Source organism: Centrocercus urophasianus, unplaced genomic scaffold (genome assembly GCF_019232065.1).
Source record: "Centrocercus urophasianus isolate 14NV4802_14NV808 unplaced genomic scaffold, USGS_Curo_1.0 seq_10, whole genome shotgun sequence".
NCBI lineage: Eukaryota > Metazoa > Chordata > Aves > Galliformes > Phasianidae > Centrocercus > Centrocercus urophasianus.
The window spans coordinates 81,861,364-81,882,286 of record NW_024884142.1 but is presented as its reverse complement, the minus strand read 5'-3'; the positions used below and the strand labels follow the sequence as shown (position 1 = coordinate 81,882,286).

General features: G+C 40.7%; 1 protein-coding gene across 1 annotated transcript in view; it reads left to right on the top strand.

Moving 5' to 3' along the window:
* LPGAT1 (lysophosphatidylglycerol acyltransferase 1) overlaps nt 1-20,185 on the top strand; it is a 58,139-nt gene extending 37,954 nt beyond the window's left edge. Inside the window, exons 6-8 of the mRNA XM_042830144.1 lie at nt 4,381-4,507; nt 12,291-12,397; nt 16,189-20,185. Coding sequence (XP_042686078.1) covers nt 4,381-4,507; nt 12,291-12,397; nt 16,189-16,340 — 386 coding nt within the window. The 3' untranslated portion in view covers nt 16,341-20,185. The remainder of the gene's footprint in view (nt 1-4,380; nt 4,508-12,290; nt 12,398-16,188) is intronic.
* The last annotated feature ends 738 nt before the right edge of the window (nt 20,186-20,923 follow it).

Sequence of the window (20,923 nt, the reverse complement as noted above, 5' to 3'; positions counted from 1 at the left end):
ATCCTGTTTTATTTCACCTGACAGTAATTTTGTCTGATAAGAGAATGATAAGATCTTGACCACAGCCACATTGAAATCTTACCTTACTGTTCTCAAACGTAGCACAGAACGTACAATTCTCTTGGTTTTCTGTTTGCTGCACAGCTGGATGCTGGACTTCACAACTCATTTTTCTAACTCGCGCTTCTTGATTCACTGTTTTTTGAGGAATGTGACTTGAGTAATATGTGGGAAGGTTTTGTTGTTTGGGTTTTTTAGTCCTGGAAAAGGGGCTTCTGGTTTTGTTCACAGGTGGCTTGTTGCCAAGAGATCCTGGGATGATGAATAAGATGTTCTGCCTGAGATCTGATCTCTGAGGAAAGAGTTAACGTTGAGGCCAATGGTCCAGCTGATCACTAGAAGACCAATGAGCAGAGGGAAATGGCAGGAATTGCTGCTTTGCAGAGGAGGCAGCAGCCTCTTTTGGCTGAGTGTAGAGTGATGTAAGCGACTCAAGAAACCACACCTAAACGCCAGTGAATGCTGGTAAATATTTTCTTTAAATGGAAACTGCAGTCCCCAGGGTCACTGTTGGTGCTTTCCTACTCTGAGAGCAATCCCAGAGCCTGGCTGGAGGCAGTGTTTCCTACTACAGCCTCTTTCATCTCTTTATAGCTTACTCTTTCTCCTTGGTAAACACGGATGGTCTGCTGATGGGTTTGGGGGGCCCTGCTCATAGTCAGATGCAGATTGCAGTGTTGACTGAGGGTGACCCTAGTCTAGAAATGGAGGGGACAGCAGGAAACTTTGAGTTCCAATACATTTGTGATTGTAGACAGTCAGGTGTCTGCTGTGAGAGCAACACAGACCATGCAATGTCTTGTATAATCTGCCTGAACTAAATAAAAAGCAGTTTACCATTGCTGCATGCAGAGTTAAAAATACAGCAAAACAGTTACAAAGATTTACCTCTGGTGATGACTTAAAGGGGGTGGGAACACAAGTTTGGAGACTTGTTTATTTTTTGTCTAGACTAGAAAACAATCACTACATGTGGTTGTTCAGTCTTAAAATGTTTTTTTTCTCTTAGCACTCACAAGACAAGTACACAGCAATGATATCAAGGTACGTTGTTTTTGCATGGTTTGGGTACCACTGCACAGGACAGGCCCTGCAGGATGGTTTTGAACATTTATGTACAACTCAAAAAGCATCACTGGTGGCATTTACAGGTGATTTGAGAATTCAGAATTGTCCACCTGAAGGTGGCAAGCAGGCTGACACTTTCCCCAAGCAGCACTATGGAAGAAACGTCAGTCCTCAGAGAGATCAGCTTAAATTTGGCCTCTGCAGCGGCTGCTCAGTCTTTCAGCAGTCACTAGAAATGAAGGATGAGGGTGTCTTTTAATGGAGAGGGGAGGTTCAAAACATCTGTGGCTGTGTTGGCAAAGCCAAGCTTGGCAAGAGGAGCTCTGGAACAGGTGTGCTTGATGCCTGCCTTTCTACAGATATCAGACCTGGAAGTCACACTGCATTATAACTTGGGTAGCAGTCTGTCCTGAGCTTCTTCAAAGGTCTGGTTAGGCACAAGAGCAGCATCCTCAGAGATTAAGAGATCCTACCCCTTTGTGTTGCTGCAGTTGTCTTTCCATTTTCAGGATATGCTAGACCTTTGTGGCTTTAAAAACACAGATGTCACCTAGAGAGGACAGTGAGATTTATTTCAAAATTAATTTTCTCCAAATCCTTGGTGATTTAAGCTTTTTTAAAACAGCATGAGAGGTTGGATGGATTATGCAAGGCTTATTTTAAACCAGGGTATGCTGAAATATGTCAGTGACTGTGATTTGATAGTGTGTCTTTGTAAATTGCCTGTGGAGGTGGCTGCAGTAAGACCTGCTTGCTCCAAAGACCTGCTTGCTTACTTCTGGAGACTGAACATTCACAACTTTGCGTTTTGAATGTGGGGTTCCTGCTAGACTGTCAGGCAGGTTTTTCCCTGCACTGGAAGGGGTTGGAGGTGAGGCTGGAGCTGATGTGAGGAATGCATGCAGCAGCTCTGCCCCACAAAAGGTAGAAGGTAAGAAATCAGCAATAAGAAGGGCCACAGTAGTCTTCCCGTAAAGAAGTTTGAACCATTATCCACTGAAAGAACAGTCTGAATTAGTAGCTAAATATTTAATAGACTATTTAAAAACACTTTACTGTAAATAATAAGATAATGCTCCCATATTCATCTGGCACTTTTTAATTACAATTAATGATCTTTGTTGCTCACTCAGACAATTTACTTGTCTTCGTCCATTCTCTCTTTACATCTGGGAAAATGATAAATTGAATGGCCTTGTTCTGAAATCCATTTCCAAATGAATACTTCTGTGAGTTTACTATTAATTTCATATTGGCTTTTCTCTAATACTTTGCTTCTTTTAAAATGAAGGACTCTGCACTTAGTGCTTTTCTTACGAGAGACATGACAACCACTGCCATGATCCTGGCCTGGAGCCTCCGCTGGTACCTTCTGCACTCAGTTTGCGTGCCTGTCAGCATTTTCTAACAGTGTTTCAGCCTGACCTGTGTATCTTCCACATTATCAAATTTTGGAGCCATACATTGCGTGCTGCTGTTCACTTCTGAGCTAAGTATTGCGAAATACTGTGTAGCCTGACTCAGGGAGCACATCTGCATTTGGAATGAAGTGGTACAGCCCCATTGTTGGTTAGACACTGTGGCAGCACTGCTTGCTTTTTAAAATATTTGATAGGTACAGGCGATAGTGTTGCTGTACATGGCTTCTTGCGCTTAATTAAATTAAATGCAGATGCAATACAGGTAGAAACCTGTGAGTCAGTCCTTGTCAGGTCAGGTATGCTCCGGTTGGTGTTAATAACTGCAGCTCTTAGTGTGCCTCAGTCTGTGCTGCAGTTTTCTTTGTGAGTGCAGTAAAACTTGAATGGCGACTTTGGACAAGACCATACATTTATCCAGCCCCAAATCCTCTCTGTGGTTCTAAGAGCATACTGCAGGAGAGCCACAAACAGAGCAAATGTACATCGTGCTTCTCCTATTGTACTTCTCTCATATTCTCCTAGTTTCTGACCGTTTCCAGTGTCACACATTTCCTAAGCTGAGCCAGACGGGCGCTTCTGTCTGTTGATTTAGCTCTCCAATGGACATCTTCCATATGTCTGGTCCAATTTCCTCCTGAACCCAACACTTGGCAAGGGAGGACCCCTCTGCATGAAGGGTCATTCCTCTTTAGGTGTCTCAGTTGCAGGCTTGAAGAGTCTTGCACTGTGTACTGCTACATAACAGCTCTTACTTCTGCCAACAGATGACTGTTTTTAAAATCATCAGCTTTTTAAATTCAGCTTTTTAAAAATTCTGTACAGTACTGCTGGGTATGATGTAAACATATACTACTCTACAAGCCTGAGCATAATGTGACCTCAGGTGCAAGGCATGACTGGTTCCCCCAGAACAGAAATAAAATTGACAATTGAACTCCAAGTGCTGTCTGGCACCGTGCCCCTCCTTGGCTCACCTTCCAGGTATGCTGCTCTCCCTCTTGGCAAATCTGTGGGTTGAAGATGTGCCAGATGGGTCGACAAAAGAGCAGAGAGAGGTCACAGCTAGGCTGTCTGTCCTTGACTATTGCTGGTAGTAACTAACATTGCGGCTTAGATTGGATGCATCATTTTCACCTCCTCATTTTGAGTATTTTGGTAAGTGCGTGGGCACGCGCTGGGGTCAGTCAGTCTGACAGAGGCCTCATGGATGGAATCTCCATTGCGAACACTGACCATCTTTTCCTATTCATTGCTTGCTTGCCTTTCAAGCACAGTGTCTGTTTTTTCCTCTTTCACCTGTAACTCAACTGTTTAAGAACCTTTGAGGTCTTCTGCTTTGTTATTTTTTAACTGCCTTTGAAAATCCATCTGTGTTGTGTAACATAAGTCACCTTCATCTGTTTGCCGCACCCCAGCAGTGAGGCAGTTGCCTAAAGGGCTCTCCATGGCTGTTGTGGGTCAAAGCTGTTGGATTTTTATGCTGAAGTTCTTCTTTTGGGAAATGGGGGAGGCACCTAAGATTTGAGCCATTGTGTGATATGACTGTAACCAAAGAGCAGAGTTGCTGATTTCTGTGTGCTACAATACATACGCACAACAGAAACAGCCATGAAAATGAAATCTGAATCTTGCTGAAGCTTGTAAGAATATTTTTGTGCTCTGTAATGATTTGGATCTAGATTTGATTCTTAGCTGTCTTATTTTGTCACTTTTCTAAGCTTTATTTGTGCCTCATACCTCTTTTAAAGTAATCTAAAAATGGAATAACTATCAAATCAAGTGGCATACACTTTCTGATGAATTTTAATACAATATTTCTTCTTAATCCTAGAGAGCAAACCAAAAGGTCTCCAGTGGGTGATAGATGCAACCATTGCATATCCCAAAGGTGAACCTATAGACATCCAAACCTGGATTCTTGGCTACCGACAACCAACAGTTACACATGTACACTACAGGTAGGAAATAAACCTTCTGTTCTTACAGTGAACTGAAAAAAAAAAACAAACCAAAACACAAACAACAACAAGAAGTAAGCCATCTCAGAAGTTAATAACAGTATATTTCAACATACAGGAAGTCAGCAGCAGTATCAGTGTCTTTTTTTCTTACACGTTTAGGCAACTGAGTATATAAACACAGCTTTCTTTTGAAAAGTTTGGTCTGCATTAGCACCTTGAAAATGTTTCCTACTGTCCGATGGTTTAAATATAGTAATGGAGTATATATGGATGTTTTTAGGTATTTTTTTAATGACTGTGTCTTGGCAGTAGCTAGCAAATACTTAATTCCCTTACTGTTACTTCTAGTTCTTCCCCAAGCTTCTTCCTCTACCCTCTCCAGTCACCATATAATCAGCAGCTGAAGGAGTGATTTTTTTTCAGGGAGATTCCTATAGGCCCTATACAGAGTCTGGAGGTGATAACACGGGAGCTTTTTTTTTTTCCACAGCAGTGCTACAGCCTTTATCACCTGGAAAATGTGCAGCTTTCTGAGGGAAACCTGAGGCTGCCCTGCTCCTTGGAGTTTGGAGCAGCTTGAACAGAGTAGGAGACCCTGATCAAGAGGAATGGCACTGTTTCTGAAGGGGAGTGGAGGGAATAAATGCTGCTTTTGCAAATATCAGAGTCCTGGAGGGTCACATATTCCAGCTCTCCACTTCTGCTTGATAATCTCAACAGTGCAGTTGTGTGGTTCAGTGAAAAGGCTGGGAGTCTATTTAGCTCCTATATTATTTGTCTGTATTAGCCAAAATAAAACAGCAGATGCTCTTAGGTGAAAGAGGAGGTCCATCTAATCCAAGACGACTTTTAGTTTTACATGCTTCCACTGAGAATCTGTTCCAAACCATTATCAAAGCAAATAAAGGAATCCTATTGCTAATGTTTCATAACAGTGTAATACCTAGATGACATATTTGGCTTTCTGATGTATAAAGCAGCCTACCTGTGTGTTGTGAAACAATCAGCAATCTAAAGCCTCCCTCTCCTTATCAGAAATGTGAGTAACAACACACCATGTATCTTGGGGATGAAAGGAAGATGCTTCTCCTTTGATCTTCCAGTGGATTACTTTTTTTAAATTCAGCTTGCAGTTTACTTTAGTGAACTTAGTGATTTTGATCACTGTGTAACTCAGATCTTTTTGTAAAAGAAGTAGTTTGGTGTCCACTACAGATGGTACCAAAATGATTTTCTCTCTAAAAGTGTTAAAATCTGGCAGCTAGGACAAGAAGTCACAACAAGTCCTGCTTTCAGGAGCTTTCTTGGTTTGTGCCTGGGGAAGCTGTATCGCATCAGGGGAGGTTCAGGTTGGGTATTAGGAAACATTTCTTCTCAGAAATAGCAGTGAGGCAGTGGAAAAAGCTGCCCAGGGGGGTGGTGGAGTCACCGTCCCTGGAGGTATTCAAGAAATGTGGAAATGTTGCACTGAGGGATGCGGTTTATCACATTTTTGTCACAAAATTGTGTGATTTTTGTGTTAATTCCCTTTTGTCGACAACTCAGCTTCTGGGCTTGTACAGTAAGCTTTCAGATCTCCTCATGAGGATCCCTTGGGAGTGACTTTGTGCGATGTGCATGCAGTACACGATGCTCATTGGAGCTGTTTTCCACAGCCATGGTTGAGTCAGTCCTGCTTTTTATAGAAATCTGTCTTCAAGTTTCTCAAAGTGAACACATACCCCAAGTTGTATGAGATGCCATTTTATCTGGTACGTTTTATTCCATCTGCAGGCAGTCAGGTCCTTCTGCAGCTCTTCTCTTTGATTCTCTTTGATTACCCAGAATAATTCTATTCTAGAAAACTGTTTCATCATTTTTATCCATTTCTTAGGCTTACCATATCATTCATCTCTGATATGCTAAGAACTTTTAATGTATCTGGGACTAGAGCTGCAGTCTAAAATGAGTTTTTCACCTCCAATATGATAATCAAACTTATTTTTAGATATCTTCATGCATCTTTAAAAGCCTGTTATATGTAAAGGATATATTTATTGATGGCAGAATTAGCAGAAAGCAACTGAATGGTGGGTGTAGGTGAGTTCACTCACGCTGCATCATCTTTCTCTACTGCTTTTCAGTTAGGTTCCATTCAGGACATATCAGCAAGTGGTCAGTTCTTTTCTTTGTGATGTTATGGATGCCTTCAGTGTTTTAATCACTTGAAATGAGAATTTGTGATTTGAACAAAGTTGTTGACACCACTGAGAACCTGCAAAGTCCTTGGGAAAGGGGCTGTTGGAGAGGAAAGAGTAAGAAATAAAATTACTCTCCCAGAGGGATTCTGGAAGGAAAGAAAACAGTACAGCTCTGCTGTCACTTGACCAAACCTTCCCCAGCATCGAGCAGGCAGATAATTGAGAGTCAGTGCACTGACACCGATTCATTAGAGCTTATTTTTGAAGTTACCAACATGAGCTCTCTCAGGACTCTTGGGAGCCTCCTAGGTCATGTCCTCACACATCCAAATGTGGTGATGGCTTGACCTCATTGCTGTGTCAGATCTTACTCAGAAGTTGTTCTGGGGAAAACAACAAAAATAATACAACACCCCACCACCAAAGACTGTGTGTCAGTTAAAATGATTTTGCTTTCCTACTGCTGCTTATATCACTTTCTGTGCTGCTCATTATGAAGCAGAGGAAGAGCTTGCTCCAGAGCTGCCTCTGTTCCTGCCATTCTCACGGTGCTGTCTGCTGTTCCTCTTGGTCTCAAGCAGTCTGTGCCTTGATGTCTTCGGATCTGGTGTTTTTCTTTTCTTGTAGCTTGTCCTTTTATACAGGTCTGTCTCTCTTTAATCCTACTTAGGGAGCAGCAGCAGGAGTGTAGAGGACACAGTGACCAGCCTCATTTTTTCACTTCTAGGTGCTTGATGGAAATGGCAGAGAAAGTTCATTTTAATCCTGTGGTTATTTTTGGTTGACAGCTTGAATTTTGGAAGAAGAGTTAAAGCTTGCTTTTCACCAATTTCTTGTACAAGTTACTTTCAAAAAGCTCATTATTAGGCTAAGCTGTAGCCTCACTTTTCTTCAAAAGAAACTTTCCTTAAAAAAAAAAAAAAAAGAAGAAAAAAGAAAAAAAAAACCAACAAAACAAAAATAACAGGCAATCACCAGACTTGATTCTTCAAAACACAAAGGTGTGAGATCTCAATTAAATTTGACCGTGACAGACTTTCCTCAAAACTCACAGGACAGTGCTGAAAAATGGCTTTTGCTTTCAGAAACTAAGAATCAAGGAGAATATTTCATTAACTTTTTCCAGGTCAAACATTGCTGGAGTTTGGGGGAAATCAGGGAGGTCATCTGTTAGGGCGCTGAGCACCATGGAAGGAGCGAATCAGTGAAGAATGGCTTAGGCTCATTTTGCATTAGCTTCCCCACCTCATATGATCAGATCCCTTCTTGCCCGGTGCTCCAGTGAGGGTGGTGCAGAGCCCAGAGCACAGCCAGCCACAGCCCTCATTCCAGCAGAGCAGGTAGCTGTGCTCACACTGCATGAAGGCACCGCTTCCTTTTGAGCCAGCTCAGCTGTCCTGGTGCCGTAATGCAGATAAGAACTGTGTCACCTTTCCTTATCGTACCAGCTTCTGTACTGTGCTGCTGTTGAAACAAGCTTTCAACTACTGAGGAAGTTCTTTTTCTGTGTCTTCGTGAATACAGATTTATTAAAATAAGCTTAGACTCTTAGCTATAAATAAAATGGAATATGTTGTGGTTGCTGAATGAGTTTTGCAGAAATGTCTGTGAAGGGCATCCAGGTCTGCAGTAGATTTTAATATGCTTTTTTATGCAAGTAACTTATTTTTGGAGGTGTCTGAGACATACCAATGACCTCCATCGCACTGAAGAGCCATTGGAACAGCAAGTGAAGTTTAGAAAGAGTAGAGGGTAGTAAATTTAGTTCAAGACAAGACAGATGATGAAAGACAATTAGTAAGACAATCTGTGAACTTTTATTTTAATACAGAATTAGAGGTTGTCTCTGATAAGGACTATTTAATATGGCTTAAATGTTCCTGAAAACACCATATTTCTGAGAATTATTTGTTAGCTTTTAAGAAGAAGCATACATTAACTTGAAATGTGTCATTAAATTGGTCTGTAGTTGTAGAGGCTAAGGTAATTATCCTCACTGTGTCCTCCTGTTCTTTCTGCAGTGTATTTTTGCAGGTATTGCAGCTAGTTGTTTTTTTCGGCTCTTCCACCTCTCTGTGTGTCAAAGTATCACAGTAATTGTTTTATTTGGTTTGTAATCTTAATACATTTATTGGGATGCGCAGATGTTGCTGACGTTAATGATAAATCTGTCAGTACCAGGTGGATTTCTGCTTTCTCTTTGTTTTGCTCTTTCCTCTGTGATGGAAAGCAAACCCCTTGCCATCTGGTTGGGTGCCTGGCATGACTGCAGGGGCTGAGCAGCACTGTCACAGGTGAGAGGGGCTGGCAGGCTGCTGCTTTGGGTGGAGGAGGCCCTCCTGAAGGGAATGTTCTGTTCAGAATGCGGGACAGCTGCCAACTGCATCCTTGTTGAATGAGGGCAAGCAATTTTTGGTGCCAGGAACACAAGAATGCAGATTACACTGATGAAGGTAACTGTACTTACATATCCTGTTCTTCTGCGTCCAAGGATAGGGAAGAATGTAGCAAAAGTTATTATATATATATATATATCGAGCTTTAGTTTCTTTGCGCGTGCCACGCACTTCATGGTGAGTTTGAGGTGCAGCATTCAGAAGGGATGGGCACTCACAGGGCAAGTTCCCCTGAGGAAACTTGAAGCCCAAGGCAGTACAACACGACTTCTGTGTGAAGTCTCTTCAGAAGTAGATGGCACCATCTGCCATTCTTCTGTCTGCTGGTCCGGCTTTTCTGATCTTGGAGCAACTAACAGCAAAATAATGACATGCTGGGGCTGCTCAAGAGGAAGTTTTGTCTTTGAGAAATGTGATACAAATGGTGGTGGAACTACGTTTTTTTTTCCTACTGGTAGAGAAATAAATGTTATGGTAGGCTTGTCTGTGTTTGTGCATGATGCCACAGAGAGAACAGTACTTTAGACAAGAAGAGCATAGATTGTTTATCACGGTAATGCTAACAACGTGGGACTAATTAGCTGCTGTGTGTTTTGGGAACCGGAAGAAGCATCCACTTGGAGAGTCCTGTACAGAATCCCCTCAGCTCTGTCAGCCGTGTTGCAGCCAGCTGGGCACAGGGTGGGGAGAGCCAGGGAAGTCCCTGCAGAGAAACCAATGTGGGCTGGGTAGAACATAGGCAGCAGGTGCTGGAGGCTGCTGGTTCAGTGCTTTGGCTGTTACCTTAAAAAACTAATTTATTCAGATATTCATGCTGTATCAATTCTTGAAATCAATTCTTGTTTATCTGATGCTCTGGAAGAGGATTTTTTCTGCTCTCGTTATGTATCTGGTTGGCTTTGTGATCATTGGATTTCCTTAAAGTTTTGCAGATGGAAAAAAGTGGTACCTTTTGTCAGTCACTGAAGCTCAGAGAAAAATGGTAAAATAAATGTTTTTCCCTTTTCAAACTGAGATGTGTTCTGAAAACTTCATGGAATAAAAGTGTGGTTGAGCTGAGGGGAGGATCTCTGGGCTCGCAGCATGAGGTACAGCTGCAGCTGTTTTCTTCAGCTCACCCTTAATGAAAGAATGAGAGGCACAGGAGTGTCTCTGAAGGCTGCAGCTGGCAGATCTGCAGCTAGTGGCTGGTAATGAAGCTGCTGCAGTCAGTAGCACTTCCATCCTTTGGTTTTGGATCATCTGCATAGAGTTTGGTAATGCAGGACCTTCTCAGTTGACTTTCCTGGTCCTGAGCTCCTTTCAAAACATGATTCTAAAGGAGCTGTCTGAGGAGCAGAGAACATGGCAGTGTGTTCAGTTTCTAGAATTTGAGGATTTAGACATTTAATCTCTAATTAATAAGAATTCTGTGCTTGTGAAAATAAGTAAACAAACCTAGATAATCTAATACTATCTTTGAAAATACTTCAAAATACACAAAGAGTTATCAGTGATAAATCATAACAGCCAGTGTAGCATAATTGGAAAACTAGCTGTTCTCTATGCTCATTCAAAGTGGGTGTAACTGGGGCTCCTTCTTAAAAGTTTGAGTTTGTATTCAGAGCATTCCAATACTGTGTGGACTCACACATAGACCTGGATGGACTCCAGCAGGAGGCTGGTATGCTGTGCTCCACCATTCTCTTATCACTTACACTGCTTTGCTACTCCATGGAAGTGCCAGCTGATAAATAGTTTCTAACGTGCATTTTGTTAGCTGCTGTGATAATGTCTTCAGACCAATGAGTATATTTTTGGAAAAATATAGGGCTTAATGAGGTTATGGAGTTGGAAAATGCTTGTGAGGCCAGGTAATCCTAGACTTCTGTCCTGAGCCCACACGTGCGTTCTATTAATTCTTAACTATCTTCAAATGTGTGTAAGTGAGCATCTGTCCTTCAAAAATACACTGTGAAATGCAATATTCAGTTGCTGAGGCCTTTTATCTCTTCACACCAGATAGGAAGGAGAGAGTAAAAATAGAGCCTGGCAGTGCAGTAGTACTTGGGGACAGGGAGGCCGTCTGTAAGCCCTCAACAAAGATAGTCCCTTTTCCACGGGGATGTTTTTCCCTTGCCTTTTTGTGGTTTAATTTTGGCTCTGTAACATCTGAGCTTCAAGATAAGATTATTTGTTACCTGTCTTTTTCATTTTCTTAATGTACACATTTAAGAGCTTCAGCTATTTACTGGAGCACCAGCTATCTCCCAACCCTTCTTGAACCTCTGGCACAGAGAACTCTTTGAGAACATTGTAAGCAGAAATGATACAAAGGCTACAGAACTGAGTTAACGCTGATGCCATAGTGGGTAATAAGTGTTCACCTCCTTATAATGAATTTTTCTTTGTATGCCAGAGCATCATTACTTTTTACTCATTGATCAGATCAATGTTTTGCTGCTTGTCTCCTCCATTGCAGCTTATTTTTTCGTGAAAAAACTCATGAAAGGAGGAGGTACAAATGACTTAGGAAGAAGTCAAGCAGGGATGTTGAAAACTGTAAAAATAAGACCATTCTTCAGAACATCCATTATTTCTGCTTACCGTTCCCTTGTCTATCCAGACACTTACATATGATTGAGTTGTTATCACAAATTCTTCTTAGAATAGGTTTTAAAAAAGAAAGAAAAATCTACTAACAGAAGCAAAACATAGCATAGATGACAGGCTAACTGGGAGTTCTCTTGGGAATAGAAAGCTCATGTAAAGGTCTTACGTTTCTAGGCCTGTTTTTTTTTTTCAGGCTAGCCTGATGCACATATTTCTTCTCCAGTGGCCTCCCAGTGGAACACAGCAGATACAGAGCATCTCTTAAATATACCAAAGGGCATTTTGAGTCTGCTGCAGTGGTTTCACAATTGTAAGACTTTTTTCAAAACTGTATTTTGAAAAAAGTTAGCTGAGGTACAGTGGGTTGCTGGGAGTTTCTCTCTGCATGTATCTTAGTGAATTCTGTCCTGGACATGGAATTTTTCTAAACAGACCTAGTGTACAATTGCTTCTATCAAATGCTGCGCTATTGTATTTGATGCAAACTTAAAATACAGATGTCTCCTGTGAGCATCTGGCTGGCAGCCTGGACCATTCCTTTCTTTCATCCTGAATAATTATGTGCTCTGTGAAAAGAACGAAAGAATGAATTGTGTTCTTCTTCTTCGGTAGGATTTTTCCAATTAAAGATGTACCTGCAGAGCCCGAAGCTCTCTCACAATGGCTGTATCAACGATTCATTGAAAAGGAGGATCTCTTGACCCATTTCTATAAAACAGGTAGGAAAGTGTCTAGCTAAGAGAATTACGCTTTCGTGATGTCTTTTCTTACAAGGATTTCAAGATGACTTAAGAATGTGTATGCTTTTTTTTTTTTTGACGTGAGCACAGAACATACAGTTACTGACATTTTTACACAGCAAAGGAACTTACGCTAAGAAATATTCAGGAAACATTTGCCTGGCTAAGATGAGAATCAGGTGACATTTGGAAACTGAGACATGAAAACTAGAGTTAAGGAAATCCCTTTCTTTCCCCAGCAGCTCAGCTGTGAAACTTGCTGCCAGAGGCTTGCATTGAGGGGAATGTTTTAGCAAGATTCAGAGAGGCAGTGAACACTCACATGCACAATAAAAGAAGTCAGAGTTTACATTTGGAGGGGAATATTCAGGGTTTAAATAATGAGCAAATTCTTGATTAAAAGTGATTAAGTAAGAGTCTTATGTGAGGCAAATTTTATTAGATCTTTGTGTTGCTGTTTAGCATCTTCCTCTGACACTTGTACTGTTAGAGAAAACTGGTCTAAGTAATCTGTAAGTGTAATACAGAATCCTAGTTGTCTTCTGTTTCCTGTTAGGCAAAACAGAAGTATGTTATTGGAAGGGTCTGTATGAATTACATAGCACGAGGTCTGTGGAGTCTGTGTGCCAGCCCTGTGCTGTGCCTGCCGGTCTCCTTGCTGTGAGGTGCACTGAGTCTCTATTGTAACACACTTTGGATGTTGAAGGATCAGAGAGATCTAAATAAATGTAAGGCATTAATAACATTACTGAAGGGATAATGGCAAATAATGTGATTTAAAACATCAGGTAAGTACTTGAGCTGGTGAAGTGTTTCCTAAAGCCTCCTTTTTCCCATCTATTTAATGGGTGTGTGTGTTTTCAGAGTATACACCAGAGGAAATTAAAATATAAAAATGAAAAAGAAAAACCTGAGAGGGAAAAATGGTTTTGTTTAGACATACAGAAAAGTTTATAAAATATTGACTGAGTAGGGAGACTCCAACTGAAATACTGCAACTTGTGTTTGAAGAAAGAACAAATCTCTTAGTGATTACCACAACTGCTGAGGAAAAGAAAGTCTGTTGGATCAACTGAGTTTAGTATTTCAGAGTGACTGTGCTAAAACAAAGATGCTATTTTTATTGGATGATTTATTGCAAAAACTATTCAGATTGCAATTTGCTTAATTTTACCAACTTAGTACTTAGAAAGTTTGAATTCTCTAACAACCAGAGATGTACTGTGCTGTATGAAATACTGCTGCCTTCAGCTATCAGAGGTGGCAAAAGTCAGACCCTATTATATACATCGCATCTAAATGCACATATTAGACAAATAACTTTGTGAATCTGCTTAAAGGTGTAGTCAATAGGATGTCAGGAATTCATGTTGTTGAGACATTACTTCACAAATACCACTAAAATAAAATGACTGTACCTAAAAATCTAACTGGACCAGAATTTTAAAAAGCGTAATGAATATCATCAGGCTTACTGCTTCAAAAATAGGATAATTGGCTATAATTCAGCAATGTAATAAGCAGGAATTAATTAAGACATCATAAATGTAAATGATGTGATGTAGAACGCTATTAGGCATAAATTGCCATAACTTAAAAGTTACTACCACTTATGTCAGTTGAGAACTTGGTTGCGTTCTCTTTTGCTGCCATGATTTACTGAAAAGCAGCTGTTGCAGTTTGCAGAAAACCGCAGGCAGGTCCCATGAAGGGGAGCCCAGCAGTTCCCGGGGGTCAGCTCTTTACTGACACGTTGTCTGAAGAGCACTATTAGTTTTAAGCTGGAGTAACACTTAATTCTACTTGAAATGTCAAAAGCTTGTCACTGCTATTATCACCAGTACCTTCTTACTGTATATTCTCTTTTCTGATGTGTTTTTATTGGAAAGAAGAAAAAATTCTAAGCCTAAAACAATTGTTGGTTGTTTTCTTTTTTCCTGTATTCCCAAGTATCAAGGACTTCAATAGATCTAGGGAAAATCTGTATGACTTAAGAACTTGAAAAGCCCTTAAAAGTTTGAATATCAAAACCATCACGTTTGTTCATGTAGTACATTTTCCACCTTTCATTTATGAAGTTAAAGCTGTTAGATTCCTAGCAGCTAATGGAAAGCTTGTGTTGGCAAGTGCGTGATTGCTCTGAAGTCTTAAGCGGGATAACCTTGAACACAGCAGTAACACAAATGGCATTACATTGAGCACTTGGAGGCTAATTAAAACAAATAAAAACCCAACGCTGTAAACTTGGAGCTTATCAATTGGAAATGAATAGTTGAAGACATCATGCTCCTCATTCGTGCTCTGATCTTAAGCCAACTGGTGTGATGCAACTAAAAAAAGTAAGCAATGTCATCCTATGGGGCAACAGGAGAGTATTTTCAGTAGGGCTGCAAAAATACTTTTTCCACTGTACCAAATCTGAAACCTGATCTGGAAATTCTGCATACAGATCAGTCATTCCGGCTCGAGAAATATGAATTGAACTGGGAAGAGGGGCAGGTAATAGGTGTGAAGATGATGAAGGGGAAGGAGGACAACTAAAAGTGCTTGGCTTAGCTTGTCTAGCAGCGTCAAGGATCACTTTCTTTGTAACAAAATGAGTTGGCTTGGGAGAGGAGGAAGGGGAAGAGGCAGTTGCTATCAGTTCTGCAGGATAAGGAGAGTTAGTTCAACCAGCCATCAGTGTTGGTACGGAAAGACAAATGGGCCACAGAAGAGCAAACGTAGCACAGAGTGGATAAATAGGAAGTGAGCAGTGAAAACTGCTAGGAGGTGAGTAAAGGGAGTGACAGATCTGCTCACATGTGAAAATATGCTTGAGTGAGAGAACAAGGGGTTCATCAAGATTTTTAATATAAGACCATTCATACAGAAAGAAAAGCTTTATCTTGGGTACTCAGTTGCAGTTCCTCCAGAAACTGCAGATGTGAAGCACAGAGATGAGTTGCTAAGAGTATCTGACAGCCCAAATTGGGTGGATTCTGAGATTCAGAATTGATGCTGCTGTGTCTTTACTCTTTGTATCTTACCCCTTTGTTCTTCTGTGAGTAGTTGTGACTTTATAATGTTGTAGGTGTAATTAGTTTTTACATCTACTCTTCAGAATTAACAGCAAAAAAGAGGATCATATCGCCTAGGCTTTGTACACCTTGCTATGTACACCTTGCTAACGTACATCACAGGTTATGTAACATCCTGAAATAAATATATGCAAACAACTCAGTCATGATCATGATAAAGCTCCAAAGTAGTTAGTCAAAAATTACTGCTTTAAGTCAGAAAAAGTCAAAATGGGGGAGAATTGACTTATTTTTTAATCATCAAATGTATCTCCTGCCAAAGCTTCTCAATTCAAATAGGCATTTCAGAAATTCATTCTAGAAAACAGATTAGCAAATCAAAGTCCTTGCTTACACTTCACTACTGACTGGGTAATGAATGTTCAAACAACATTTACAAATTAGTGCAAGAAAAACCATATGGTCACACTACATGGTGTGTGTGCATGTGTGTGTAGATGTTCGTAGTCAAAAAACTTGAAGAGTATATGTGTACTTCACAGTATACAAAATTATTACTAAACAGTTGTAAAGCTTTACAGAGAACCCAGTTAGTTTGATCAATTTGCCAGCATTACACAAAGTTAACCAATTAATTGTGTGCACTGCTGCTGGGCAGGCAGCAATAGTCGAGAGTAATGCACTCAGCCTGTATTCCTGCTGCAGATACGTTAAATGTGGTTTTTTTGTTTTTTTTTTTTCCATTTTCAGGAGCTTTTCCTCCACTGCAGGGTCAAACGAAAGCTGTTTCTCGGGAGATGACCCTCAGCAATCTGTGGCTTGTCGGCATACAATCACTTGCATTCTTGTCAGGCGGTATGTGGTACTGCATCTTACAGTATTTTTATCATTGCCTATTTTAAAAGTGGAATGGGACCTGAGGACACAGTGGGAATCGAGGCTCTTGCGAATGAGTACCATGTTGTATGTGCAAATGTGAGTATACAAGAGTAAAGGAGAATACTGGACGGACTCTTACCTCTCTTTGGAGAAATTTTAAACTCCACTGAAGGAGAAGATCAGTAACATAGTGACCTGATGATGTATTATTTTAAGAATTGTCTGTATTTTTAAGAAGTGTATACTCTCACCCACACTTAAGCAAATTCAGCATTTGGACAAAAGGTGCAATCGTACAACCACCGTAGAAGAATGTCTGCAACGAGAAAACTGTCACCATAAGTATTTCTTGGCGTTGTAGTTAGAGCTCAGAAAACTCAGCAACTTGTCTCTTCAGTAGTCTGTGCAGCATTGGTGTGGTAGAGATCCTCATTTGCACAAACGTGTGCTTTACTGCAGCTCATTGTGCTGGAGCCAGAGACATCAGCAGAGCTGATGGCGGCGTCTTTGTCACTGCCCAGTCAGCAGTTGTCTCAAACCAAGACCCCAACAGGGTCCTGTTCAGGTGTGTTTTGTGAGGAATTGGTCCTTAAAAAAGCATTGCCTCATCACAGTGTGATTAGAAGTTGTCCATATTTGATGAATCAGCCCATCCCTGCTGTGGTCTTACCATCAGCTAACTGAATTCTGTGTGCTACCTGTAGCTCATACTATGAAGAAGCTTGGAAAATACTTGTCACTTGATCCGTTTCTCCCTTTGTTCAGAATACATCTAGTTGATCATTGTCACTTTTCTAAATGCACTTTTAAAGGTGAAAATACAGTGAAAGAAAGGCATAGGGAGTAGGGGAAAGCTTTATCTGCCATGCATTGACCAATTGCCAGAGCAATGCCAGCTGTTTCTGAAGGCCTGCTGGTGCTGCTGGTGATTTTTAGCCACCTTTGTACTTTGTATACTGCAGTCCAACCAAGGTGACCTTTGAGTGGTTTTTAGAGGCCTTTTTCTCCCCTGCTAGTTGCAACAGCACTAAATGTACTTGTGGGAGAGTTTAAACGATTCAATGCCAACCATCTTAATGTTTTGCTAAGAAATAACAGAAGAAAACTAGTTTCTTAGAAAAATACATATTAAAAAACAAAAAAAAAAGTAGGTGTAATTGCTACCATGTGAGGATATCACTATAAAAGAAAAGAAAAAGCAGTGGTAAATCATCTGAGTGACTATATGGAGGGCTGTATTAATTAGCTCACCAGCATGCTAAAAATCATAATGAAAGAATGAGTTCAGTTTAAAGGCAAACCAGAAGTTCAGCTCCATTTTCAGATGTATAATACGAGATACTTTCGAAGGGGAGTTTGCAGTGTGTCCTGACCCTGGCTGGTCTAGTTGGCGTTGTCTTTGTGTGATTATACACAGATTTGAGAGAGCTGTTCCTAAAATAAAATTAATCTCTCTAAATACGAGCAGGAGAGCGAGAAGTTGAGGTGTGGCATGCTGCCTTTTGTACGCTGATTTTCTGAGAACCAAGTAAGCCCTCGGTTGTTTTGGCTCTGAGTTAGTGATATTGATCACCCTTCTCCTGCTGTATGAATCTGTGGGTGGCATGCAGAAACAAAGACAGTCAGTGGTTCTTTTGGAGGAACTGGATGAGCATGCTAAAATATGAGGCAGTGCTGATTTCCCAGATGTAATTGAAAAGCCCTTTGTCAAATTTGCCACTTCTTTCTCTTTGAAATTAGTTTTATCTTAAAGTAGCTCTGTGATGGCTGTGAAACCACAGACCATGACAGGTTCCCCCAGTCTGTGAGTCCCCTCATGGGCTAATGTATACCACTGCAGTGGGAAGGCAAAGGACAGCATTTATCTAGATAGAGCCTTAATATTTTATTTAAGATGCTGTCTCTAAAACCCACCTGTCTTACACCTGGCCCCATATCTGAATGCTGCCATAACATAAATCCACTTGAGAAGAGGCATGCTTTGAAAAGGGAGCATAACTTCTTTTCTGTTGCTCTTGCTAAATCGCAGCTGATGGAACGAATGTATTTCATCTGCCTTTTTCCAGGCAGGTTCTGGGGCAGCCCATCACCATCAGGTGTGAGCGGTCAGACTGCAGCACCTGGGCACAAACGGACTCTCAAAACTGCAAAATGCAGGTGGTGAGCTAATTATCTCTGTCCTCCACAGAGTGGGTTGATCAGAGCCACAGAGATGCCCTTATTTTACAGCTATTTTAATGTGAGATAGGACAGACTGGAGTGATACAATATAAGCAGATTGTGCAGCAGTGACTTGCATCAGGAGGCTGTTTGTAATAGACCCAGTAAACTCCATGTAAGAGCATACTGTTTCTTTTTTTTTTTTTTTTTTGCAATGCAGTATTTTTTCCAATGGATTGCAGTCAATAATTAGTGGTCACACCCTGCCTGAAGAAATTAGTAATGCGTAGTAATGTTTCAGGTAATCCTTTGGTTTATCTGGTCCCCGTGCATTTTCAGTTAGTTCCTTTATAGTTCTCGCTATTGTGAGACATCTGTTTGAAAGCACTGAATGTTGTTTTGAGAGGTTGAGTAAATAGTATTAGGTCTTAGGCTTCTTTCCTGCCTGCACTGGAACATGTGAGCAGAGTGTGGTGTTGTCTCTCGCTCTGGCTGAGCTGCTGTAGGTGACAGTTAAATGAAACTGAAGAAAGTCCAAAGTACCCTCCCAGCATGAACTTGAATGCTGCTTTATGACAGAGTAAGTTTTTCTGTTAAGGGAAAAACACTATGTGGGAAATTCTGCACTAAAAACAGTGTGCTGGTGAAGGCTAGAGCTTGGCAGGCAAGCTTGTAAAACATTGGATCCCTGTGGGTTCCAGCTGGGTCGTACCTTCTGGCATTGGCTGGGGTACAGCTGGGGCAAGTGTTGTGCTGCTGCAGCCAAGGGTTTCCTCTTCTGAAGAGTTCAACCTGCATTTGATAAAAATGTTTATGAACCGTGCAGTTGATCACAAAATGGTTAATTGCTGTGATTTTAAATATGTGTTAGGAGAAATAATATGGAAGAATGTATAAGTGACAACAGGATGAAAAAAATAAATTGAAAGCTGTTGCACACACAAGTGAGAACACAGCAGTTGAAGTTTGTTGTGAATAAAGACGTTTCTCTGTCAGGATTGCACTCAACATTTGTAAGTTTCTCTGTTTAATTGTTATAAACAAGTTTCACTGGAAACAGTGCAAGTCCCAATGGTTTAAATTCCTGCTCTTACTGATTTCATCATCATAAGAATATCTGCCCCTCCAAAATGAGCAGCGCTCCTGTTTTAGTGCGCTTTGCATGTACCTTCCTTACAGATTCTCTTACGTTGTACGTATGATGCTGTTACCACACATTTCATCTTGCAGGGGGGATTTTTTTTTTTCAGTTGCTCTCATCAGATTTTGAAAAGAAAGATTACAATTAACCTCACTGCCCTGAAAATTAAGAGCTTCCTTCTCCCTGTTCCACCCTGAGCCTCAAAACAGGATGCATCTTGCTGCATTGAAATGACTGCTGTGGTACTGCTCGTCACTCATCTTTTTGTAAATGATGTAATTGTTTTGGGTGTTTTGCCATTAAGTGCTGTTAACTCTGTCAACTTTGTTTGTACAAGTGAATGCAGATACACCAATCACTGTGTGTGACAGATTCAGCTGCTCTGCTTTGCCTTGACATAAAGTGTTGGAACCAAAGGGACTTGGAGCTGGGAGCAGGTGTGTTCTGAGACAGCAGGCTGGAGGCTGTGTGCTGGTCTGATACAATCACACAACGTAATGACACGTCCGGGTACTGTATTGTTTGGAAATAATGGAGCCATACGAAATAAAGGGTTATTTTGCAAAACTGCATACTTGATAACTTTCACACTTCTTTTTTTTTTTTTTTTAAGAACAACAATTGGAAGAGTGAAACCAAAACTATTCTCTGATTTTAAAAGTCTGTGTACATTATGAACACTTCTGAGCAATTTCACTTTTTCTGTGCAAAAGCTGTGGACTCTCTGCCTGGATGCAGAAAGGATTTAAAAGGATTCTGTGTATTTTGAAGTTAAATCTTTGATTTAAGCATTGGATAATGAAGTTTAGTTATACAGTGAACAACTGTCCTCTTACAGGGAGTGAGTTCTTTCCAAGTTTCTCTACACTGCTGTTTGTATTGTATGATAAAAGCTAGTTTTCTTGATAGCATTTATGTTAGCATCCAGTTTTCTCCTTCCCCTGTGTTAGCCTCGCTGTGCTCTGTATGACAAGTGGGTGCAGTTACTCTGTGATTGTGCAGAGGGCTGTTGTGGTTGGATTCATTGTACTAGAATTATTTCATAGGATTTTTTTATCAAGTATTTCCAACCGCCAAGATGTCTTTCAGAACTGCAGGCAGATACCAGAAGAAGCATTTCTCTTCAGAGACTATTAGGTGTCGTTTTCCCCTTTTTTTTTTTTTTTGGGGGGGGGGGGTAGGGGGTGGGGGTGGTGACAAAATAAAGTTGATTTTTTTTTTTCAAGGTTATTTCACGTGCTTCTAGTCCTTTAGTAGCAGAGATGATTTTGTTTGAGGGTTGTATTTGTTGTGCTTGTATCTAAT